The sequence below is a fragment of the Otolemur garnettii genome, unplaced genomic scaffold (assembly GCF_000181295.1).
Source record: "Otolemur garnettii isolate 467f Iridium unplaced genomic scaffold, OtoGar3 scaffold00118, whole genome shotgun sequence".
Classification (NCBI taxonomy): Eukaryota; Metazoa; Chordata; class Mammalia; order Primates; family Galagidae; genus Otolemur; species Otolemur garnettii.
In genome coordinates, this window is record NW_003852513.1 from 1,783,284 (window position 1) to 1,793,726 (window position 10,443).

Here is a 10,443-nt window from a genome sequence, read left to right on the forward strand (position 1 = left end):
AAAAAAAAAAAAAAAAAGAGAATTGCTTGAGCTGGAGGCTGCAGTGAGCCATAAGTGTTCTCTATAGTGAGCCATAAGTGTTCTCTATAGTGTTCTCTCACTATGGAGAACAAAACAGAGGGTCCTCTAAAGACTAAAATTAGAACTACTATATGACCCAGCAATGCCACTGCTGAGTATGTATCAAAGAAAGGAAAATCAATATATGGAAAGACATCTGCACTTCCATGTGTGTTGCAGCACTATTCACAGTAGTCAGAATTTGGAATCAACTTGAGTGTCCATTGATGGATAAATGGATAAAGAAATTGTGGTACTGGGCGGCATCTGTGGCTCAAAGGAGTAGGGCCCCTGCCCCATATGCCAGAGGTGGCGGGTTTAAACCCAGCCCTGGCCAAAAACTGCAAAAAAAAAAAAAAAAAAAGAAAAAATTGTGGTACATAAGCACAATGGAATATTATACAGTCATTAAAAGAATGAAATCCTGCCATTTGCAACAACATGGATGGAATGGGAGAACATTATGTTAAGGGAAATAAACCAAGAACAGAAAGACAAATCTCACATATTCTCACTCATATTTGGGAGCTAAATATTAAAAATAATTGATCTCTGGGAGACAGAGAATAGAATGATAGTTACTAGAGGCTGAGAATGGTAAAAGGGTTAGAGCAAAGTAGGCATGGATAATGGGCACAATAGTTCATTAATCTGAAAAAAAAATTTTTTTTTCAGACAGAGCCTCAAGCTGTCACGCTGGGTAGAGTGCCATGGCATCACAGCTCACAGCAACCTCCAACTCCCAGGCTTAAGCGATTCTCTTGCCTCAGCCTCCCAAGTAGCTGATACTACAGATGGCCACCACAGTGCCCAGCTATTTTTTGGCTGCAGTTGTCATTGTTGTTTGGCAGGCCCAGGCTGGATTCGAACCCGCCAGCTTTGGTATATGTGGTTGGTGCCTTAGTTACTTGAGCCACAGGCACTGAGCCTGAAATTTTAAAAATATAGTTAGATATGATGAACAATATATCTAGTCATTTTGTTTGTTATAGCACAACAAAATGACTATAATCAACAATAAGAGTGTATTTTAAAATAACTAAAAGAGTGGAATTGGAATGTTCCTAAGACAAAAAAATGATAAACCTGAGGTGATAGACACCCCAGTCAGCCTGATTCGATTACTTCACATTGTATGCCTGTATCAAAACATCTCATGTACCCTATGAAGATATGCAACTATTATGTACCTGAAAGAACAAGACTGACGTCATCTTAAGCTTAAGTTTCGGTTTCCTTGAAGTTAAGTTTCAAGTTCTCAGAAGTCAGGAGGCTTCCCCCTACCAATCAGAAAGGTGCATGACCTCACATAAAGGTCACTTCCTTTTCCCTTCCCCTCACCCATAAAAGCCTCCTCTCCCTTAGAACAGGGGCCTTCAGCCCTATCTCGCTGTGCCAGTATACTGGAGGCCCAGGCTCGAGAGCTTGAATAAAACTCTCCTGCTTTTGCATCAGACCTTGGCTCCTTGGTGGTTCTTGGGGACATCGTGATCTGGGCACAACATATCCATAATAATTACATTTTTAAAGGGCCCAGTCATAAACAGATTGTATTCGTTGCATCCATGCAGGCATATGTGCACACAGACATGTGGAGAGAGGAAGAGCAGTGGGCCGGCACTGGGAAGGGGGAGCATGGACACACACACACCCAGGTGTTAGTGATTGTTACTTCAGAGCAGTAGTTGTGTGAATGCAGTCGTAACTCAAATATGAATTTTATTATGTTTGTATTTTATGGGCTTTTTCAATTTTTATGGTGAGAGTATTTAAAAGAATAATACTTATAATACTAATAATAATGGCTAATACTTTGGAGCAAGTACATGAACATGTCAGGCACTGCTATTTGCAATGTTTACATACATGACTTTATTTAATTTTCCCAACAACCTACTGGTGAATTTGCTGTATGGATACCATTATCTCCATTTTGCAGATTAGGAATTTTTTTTTTTTTTGAGATAGAGTCTCACTTTATTGCCCTTGGTAAGAGTGCTATGGCATCACACAGCTCACAGCAACCTCCAGCTCTTGGGCTTAGGCGATTCTCTTGCCTCAGCCTCCCAAGTAGCTGGGACTACGGCCGCCCACCACAACGCCTGGCTATTTTTTGTTGTTGTTGCAATTTGGCCGGGGCTGGGTTTGAACCCGCTCCCTTTGGTATATGGGGCCAGCACCCCACTCGTTGAGCCACAGGCACTGCCCAGGAAATTTTTATAATGTTTTACACAGACAAATCAGAACTAAAGAAAATGGCATTTAAAAAGAAAATAAAAGAGCAAAAGGGAGGAGGGAGATGGGAAGAAATAACCAGAATCGACTGCACCTGTCACTTCTTCTCCCCATCCAGGATCAGCTAAATCAAAGTGAAAAAAGAACCTGAATCTTGGGAGGAGACACAGCTAGTGCCATGGCCTGGATGAGCTCCCTGGGCCTTTTGGCTACATTAACACAGGATACACAGTTTAGAGGCCTGTTTTTAAAGTGCAGACTTGCATAAAATTTGTTATCATAACCGCTAATATTTCAATGTCCTCAGCTATTACTTCAACCAAGCTAGAAACTATCCTTATAGTTGATTAGGGTCCCCCACGACCTTTTAACCTGGAAATCACGATGCTGTGGGAGAAATATGGACAGCATTTTGCTGGCTTTGAGACTCTTGCTGGCACTCCTTTCCAGCCATTAAATGTTCTAGCATTGTGCCAGTTTCAATTTATCCAACTGTTTGAGGCTTATTTTGTGTTATATTTACAAAAAGTAAATATTTTAAAAATGTTAACTAGTAAGAAGGACTTAATTTGGCTTTCCTATCTTCTGATCAGCAGAAGTTTCTACCAGTATCTCTTACTTCCTTCTCAGTCCCTCATCTTGTAGCAAAGGCAGAGGGGAAAGGTGCTTTATGCGGAAGACTTTGGAGACACAGTAATTGTATTAATGTTTGTCTAGTGCATTTTCTTTTTTTTAATTTATTTTTATTTTATTATTATTATTATTATTATTATTTGCTGTTTTTGGCCGGGGCTGGGTTTGAACCCGCCACCTCCGGCATATGGGCTCAGCGCCCTACCCTTTTGAGCCACTGGTGCTGCCCTCTAGTGCATTTTCTTGGAAATTCCTAGTTTGCTCCCTGCATCCTCTTCTATCTTCTAGTTTCTAGGTGTGTACTTTTTGATTTTAGACTACATCTGGCCTAAAAATTTGGAGATATAGTTTTTAATCAGAGAATTTTTTTTTTTTTTTTTTTTTGGCCAGGGCTGGGTTTGAACCCACCACCTCTGACATATGGGGCTGGCGCCCTACCCCTTTGAGCCACAGGCGTCACCTGGAGATATAGTTTATTATGATAAAGTACATGCTGCTCAAGAGATAAATGAATACCAGACCTTCGAAGCACTTCACTTCACATTTTTGCTCATCCCCTTAGTTATTGTTTTCTAGGGCTGCTTTCCCAGCTTAAATTTTCCCCTTCCAAGTCACTCGATCCTTCAATGATTTACTTCTCCTGTCAGTATAACCATTATGCACAGTGAATACATATGCATGCACCTTCTTTAGCGCCCTAGCTGGTATCCTGTAGGGTAGCACCCCCCCACACCCAGTGTCTAACACACACCCAGCCACTTACTCCCATGCACTCAGCTGTTAACACTAATACCTGTTATCTTTCCTCCTTTTCTCCATGCGTCCCTCTCCCCTAAACACAGCATTCAGTAAAACTCTATCACCAGGCTAGAATGCTATGGTGTCATTATAGCTCATAGCAACCTCACACTCATGGGCTCAAGGGAGCATCCTACCTCAGCCTCCCTAGTACCTGGGACTACAGGTGTGAGCCACCAAGCCTGGCTAATTATTCTATTGTTTTTAAGATCAGAGTCAGGCCATCTCCAACTCCTAGGCTCAAGCAATCCTCCCACCAAGGCCCACCTTGGCCTCCCAGAGTGCTAGGATTACAGTGAGCCACCACACCTAGCCTTCAGAATTTAATAAATAAATGAATTCAAGGGTGCCAAATACCATAAATAAGAACTATAAGGTGTCAACAGCAGAAATCTAATACATACATACGCTCCAGTACTGGCACGCACACACACACACACACACACACACACACACACGTATACCAGAAGCAGCAGAGATTGAAATAAATCTATCTTTCCTTCACCTCGAGTGACAGCTTTGTTAATGAATAACAAGCAATATAAATAGCAGCTTGTACAAAAACTCTTTTATTATTATTTTTTTTTTAATAGCTGAAAGTCTCATGATGTTTCCCAGGATGGCCTCAAACTTCTGGGCTCAAGTGGTCCTTCCCAGCCTTCTAAATAGTTGGACTACAGGCACATACTGTCATGACCAGCTTACAATCTGTATATGTATTCCTTTTCTGCTGATGTTTATTGCTGTCTGATGAGAGCAAACACGGGTTTGCTGATGTCAGACGGCAGAGTTGCTGCAGTAAAGTTTATCCAAAATGAGTTGTCCTTGTGGGCTCTAGTATGAATAGATGAGTTGTAGATGCACTTACAAATATGGATGTCTGTTACACAGCAGTAGAGCATGGTGACTGAGAGTAACTGCTGCAGCCAGACCCGCTTCTGTACCCACCTGCTATGTGTGTGTGTGTGTGTGTGCATGTGTGGTCTTCCACATGCATCTGTAAAGGGAAGATAAGTAACATTATTAATGTTACATTAACAACCTCCTACTTTGCTGTGAGGCTTAAATGAGTTGATATTTAAGTACTTGGAACAGCTCTGGGCACAAAGTGCTCTGTGAATCTCACCCCTTGTTTTTGCTCCATTAGGCTCTTTTTTCCCCAGCCACCGAGCATGGTAATATTGAATCTCATGGTTACAGAAGGGAATTTTTGCCAGAATACCAGAGTAGGGTTTATTAAGTACAGCCAGTTTAATTTAAGAACATATTTGTTGCCTTTACAGTGGAGTTTCAATTAGGGTGTTGAGAAGGTAGTGTTTCCAAATGACAATGTGACATTCTCCTGCTGTTTTCAGCATGTATAGTAGAACCGTGGTTGCCAGTCTAATAACATGTTGTCTTCCTTTAGACTTATTTTCAAAAATTACATTTGGCTTATTATATGAGCATATTGTCCCCCTTAACCTAGTTGTTACAAATAAAGGAAAGAGATAGTAGTGTATGAAAACCTGATGAAAGCTTTTGGCTCGTATGTGGGAAACCTGAGATTATAAACCTTTGCAGTGGAAACAGGCGTATCACCAACCAGTTTTTCAAACACATGCTTCACTCAGGAGATAAACAAGAGCATGAAACCTGGAAGTTCTTCTACGGGGTAATTTAAAACCCAGTTATAATGTGAACACCAGCTGGACAGATCATGTTACTTGAGTTTAGTGTCAATTAAAATTGTAAATGAAACTAGTCAAGTGTTCCCTTTCAAAGCCCTTACTATTCAAAACAACTGCTGAAATTAACAAAATAGTCTGAAAATTTATTACCATATATCTTTTGTTTAACACTTTCGTCTTATTTTTAAACTCCTTTCAATTTTTTTTTTTTTTTTTTTTGAGACAGAGTCTCAAGCTGTCACCCTGGGTAGAGTGCCGTGGCATCACAGCTCACAGCAACCTCCAACTCCTGGGCTTAAGCGATTCTCAGCCTCCCAAGTAGCTGGGACTACAGGTACCCGCCATGACTCCCGGTTATTTTTTTTTATTATTATTTTTTGGTTGTAGTTGTTATTGTTGTTTGGCAGGCCCCGCCTGGTCTCGAACCCGCCCGCCTCGGTGTATGTTCAAATTCTTAGCTCGACTCCATTCAGATAGACTATGATATAGTAGCTCACACATACTGAGAGATTCCTCTGTAACTCAGGTGCTGTTCTGGACATCAGTAAATTCCAATGAGAAAACTGCCGAGCTTTTGGATAATACAAGGACAGGGAGAAAGGGGCGGGGAGGGACCGAAAATGGGTGCACATACCAGAGCTCTTTGTACAGTATTTCAGACGTCCTCGTTCAGGACCTGAAAACCTAGTACAATTTTTAACCCATATCACTAGAAAAGAGAGCGGCGTTTTTCAGTTCTGTGTTTCACTTGGCCTGTCTCTGACGGTTGTTAACCAATAAAGCCTTTCTCATTCTGCTGCTGTGGGAAATAAGCAACAGTAAAAAAGTGATAGTGATTTTAGAACATAATTCTTTAATTTTTAATTTTTCTTTTTTTATTCGCAGCGGAGCCAAGCGGACAGCAGACAGACCCGTTGCCCGGCACCGCCTTCTTTGCGGCGCCCCACCCTGGGGCGGAGCACCTGCCCGGCCCCGGGCGTGTTCCTGGAGCAGGTTTCCGGAGGCCTTGTACGCAGGCGCGGGGAGCTGCTGGCAGAGAGCCAGCTGCGACGGAGCTAGCAGTCTCCCACTCTGGATAGCATGGGGCCGGGGGAAGAGCGGCCGGTGCAGGCGGGCGGGTACCAAGGGGTCTCCCAGCTGGAGCTGCTGAAGCTGCGCGCCGCGGAGCGCATCGACGAGGCGGCCGAGCGGCTGGGGGCTCTGAGCCGCGCCATCTGGAGCGAACCCGAGCTGGCCTACGAGGAGCACCATGCCCACCGCATGCTGACACGCTTCTTCAAGCAGGAGCTGCCAGCCGCGTCCTGGACGGTGCAACCGCACTACCGGCTGCCCACGGCCTTCCGCGCCGAGTGGGAGCCGCTGAGGGGACGGGCGCCGAGCGCCGCGCCGGGCCAGCTGCACCTGGCCTTCCTCTGCGAGTATGACGCGCTGCCGGGCATCGGCCACGCCTGCGGCCATAACCTCATCGCTGAGGTCGGGGCGGCGGCTGCGCTGGGTGTGAAGGGGGCCCTGGAGGGTCTCCCTGGGCCGCCTCCGCCCGTGAAGGTGAGGCGGGGCCCTGGCGCGGAACTCCATCCGACTACCCAGGCGGGGAGCGACTGGGGAAGGTGGGATCCGGGTGCATCCCGTTAGCCCCTGCTGCGTTTGGCCCCGGGGTAGGTGTTGGGCCGGGACTCTGCCCTATGAGCCTGGCCCAAAGGCAGAACAGAATCCCCCATAAAAATAGGTTATGTGTTGCCAACCTAGCTACGCAGTCATTTGTTTCCTCGCCTGTGATTATAAAGCGCTCAGTATATTCTCCCTTTAGAAAGAATTTAGAACCAAGCCTGGCTGTCCTTACCGGCTACATTTGTTAACAGGCAACTGCAACTTGCTGACCAGGTTGTGCCATCTCTAGAGGAACTAATTTTTGTAGGTGAGAGAGGCTCCGGGAGAAGGTTGAGGTCTAGAACAAGTCTTCTCAAGGAGACCATAAGGATACACCTGCAGGGTCCTCTCCATGGTGACTCAGCTCTTGGGAATTTGTAAACTTCCTGGAACTTGGAAATTTCCAAGTTCTGTGAAATCCTGTAGTTCTGTAGGAGCTGGAATAGTTATCTCCCACCTGATTCAAACTGGCCAATGAAAAGAGTACCTGTGGGGTGGAACTTTTTGACTGTGAATAAGAAGGGAAAGACCAAGCCAGTCTGGAGCGTGGCCGTTGGGAATTCTATGCAGTAGGCTTCTGGCTGGTGAATAAAGCCCTTTTATAGAGGTGGTGTTTGGGTGCTCTTTCTCTGTTGGGCCTCATCTTCCTGCAATATTTTTGGTTCCCTAACTGGGAAGCGAGATCACCCTTGGAAAGAACATGCAGGTGATAGTTGCCCACAATCCTCTGGACACCCACGTGGGGGCCCCTGATAGGCCTGGGGATGTGAACCCCTGAGCTTGCCAGGGAGGCAGTTAGGCCTCCCTGTGTAGGTGCCTGGACTGGGTGGAAAGGACCCCGAGGTGAGAAAGGACCCGGATGGAGGGTCTTCAAGGAGTCAAACACCGGGAGGAACTGGCTTGCAGGAACAGGTACCTATCCAGGGAGACATCTAAGGCAAGGTAAGATCAATCTGGGGCTCCCACTGCAGTTTTAGTGGAAGAAGGAGCCTGATCAACTCCTTGAGCATTAGATTGCTGGCAAGTCTGTTGAGAGGTGTGACTCTGAGGGTAGAGTTGGACCCCCCCTTCACAGGGCCTAGGGGAGTGTTGGTTTGCTTCCTATGGCTAAGTGGCAGTGCAAGTGGGAAATCAAGGCTGCCCAGGTTAAGAAATGGGTTGGAGTTGTGTGCATGTGAGTGTTTGGAGAGTGACTGAGATGGGTGACAATAGGTGGGGTTTCATGCCCCCTCTCTATTCATGGGGTGAAGCGAATGTGTGAGTGTGCCCTTCTTCCCTGCTCCACCTTTGCCCCCTGGCTATTCTGAGAGAAACAAAGTTCCAGGTTTTTCCCGATTTCTGTCTTTGGCGGTGGTCGTGTGGGTCTTGTGGGAAAATGAAAAGACATTAGAAAGGATGTTGTAGTTTTGTTACTGGAATTTCTTCAGTGAGGCTTTGGTCTCAGGAATTTGAGAAATAAGCCCGTGATAAAATGGGATTTTGTTGGACTGAGGGGCATGCAGAGGGAGTGGAGAGTGCCAGAGCTATTGGCAGGGGGGCTATGCCTTGGAAAGTGTTGCGGTTTCGGCAGTCCGGTGAGCTCTGGATGGCCCTTGAAAATCTGGGGGAGAGAGTGTAAATCTCCTGCTGGATGGGGCAGGTCTCCAAAGTGAACAGCCTCTGGAAGAGGGGAGGAGGCCCAGGTTGGAGGTTTCCTGCTTGAGTCTTTTGTCTAGGGGTAAATAATTGGCCCTGAGAGATAGTTCGGCCAGGACTTGGTAGTTGGAAAAATACCTTTACAAACTGAATGGGTGTTCTAGCAAATGAATGAATGCAGCCTCTCACCTTGGACAAGGTTATTAGGTCTTTGCTGCAGTTTTTGCCTGGGGAGAGGATTAGGGTGTGTACTCCTTAATCAGGGTGGAGCCATCCAAAAGGTTTCTGTTTGTTTTGTTCTTGACCTTGCTGGGGCTTAGAGGGTTTGTACCTGGAGACGGGAGTCTGATGTCTGAGCTCATTTGAGCCTGAAAAATGGGGGTTACCTGTCCAGCCCTGAGTGGGAAAATCCTGTATCAATGTTATATCTGATAAAATGTCTCTCATTTGTAAAATGGAATAATTTGGTTGTTTAAACTGTTGGGGAAACTGAGTCTGTGTGAAAGGATAAGATTCTTGCTTTTTAAACCTTCTAATTATCAGTTTGGCCGAGTGAATAGGTGACTTCATAGTGACCTGAGATACTGTTTTGTGGAAAGTGGGAGTTTTTGAGAGTAAGAGAAATTAGACAGAAAGGAGAATGGCATTGTGTAAAGAAAGAATCTTGTGTGATAAATTTTGTCCTGAAACAGAATGATTGTGTAAGAAAGTGAAAGGCAGGGCAAAAGTTAAAGGAGGTTTAGAATGTTTGTAGATTGTCTGTGCAGGTTAAATGAAGCTCATAAAAGAGGATTTGTGAAAGAATTTACATGTGATCCAGTTGACTGTGTATTTCCTTTAAAATCTTTCGGCTTATAATCTTATTTGTACCAATGTTTTAGGCCTTTGATATTTGACAAACCTTCCAAAATCAAAACTCTAAATTTGGGGCTTGGCGCCCATAGTGCAGCAGTTGCAGTGCTGGCCACATGCACTGAGACTGGCAGGTTCAAATTTGGCCCGGGCCAACAACAAAAACAACAACCAAAAAAACCCAAAAAGACACAACTCTAAATTTGGTCTTCTTAAAACATTAAGACCACTGAAAGTCATAGGAAAACAAATTAAACTTATTTGATTTATTAAAAATGTATAGGAAACATTGTCAAATATGAAATGGTGATTAATTTTGTATGGTTTTATATATATATATATATATATGTTCCAATATTATAAAGCATTGGTCTGTCCTCACCTATAAAGCATTGGTCTGTCCTAATATATATTGTTGGCAATAATTTTAGTTCATTTAAAAAAAGAAAGTGTTTTTATGTAACTGACTGAGTCCAAAGTTTATCCTAAAAACAAAAAGAAATACTAAGAGAGGCTGACGAATTCTCTCGAATTCAAATTCATGATGTCTTTGGAAATTGACTACCTTAGGACTAAAAGCAGATTTTTGGAACTTTCATTGGAAAGTTAACATGTCTATGAGTATTGCTAACCTAACTTCAAACAGAGCAGAAATCAGTTACGTGAAACTGGGCTAGTTTGTTATGGCTTTCTGTTTGAAATATTGTTGATTCTTTCGGTGTTCTGTTTTCCAGAACTTAAGAAAACCATTTTCTGTCTTTTGAGCTATTTGTAGCTTTTCAAACAATGTATGTACTTAGGAGCAGAATTTAAAACATGTATTTTTTCTCTCTCCTTGATTTCTCCAGAATGTACAAGCCATTTGTAAGTATTTTTAATTTCTGACAATACAGTTATTTGCATAAGTTCAATA

The 10,443-nt window shown here is 44.0% G+C and overlaps 1 protein-coding gene across 1 annotated transcript in view; it reads left to right on the forward strand.

The window, feature by feature from the left end:
- Window positions 1–10,443, forward strand: part of PM20D2 (peptidase M20 domain containing 2) — a 68,610-nt gene that overhangs the window by 37,796 nt on the left and 20,371 nt on the right. Inside the window, exon 2 of the mRNA XM_023517707.1 lies at window positions 6,282–6,941. Coding sequence (XP_023373475.1) covers window positions 6,477–6,941 — 465 coding nt within the window. The 5' untranslated portion in view covers window positions 6,282–6,476. The remainder of the gene's footprint in view (window positions 1–6,281; window positions 6,942–10,443) is intronic.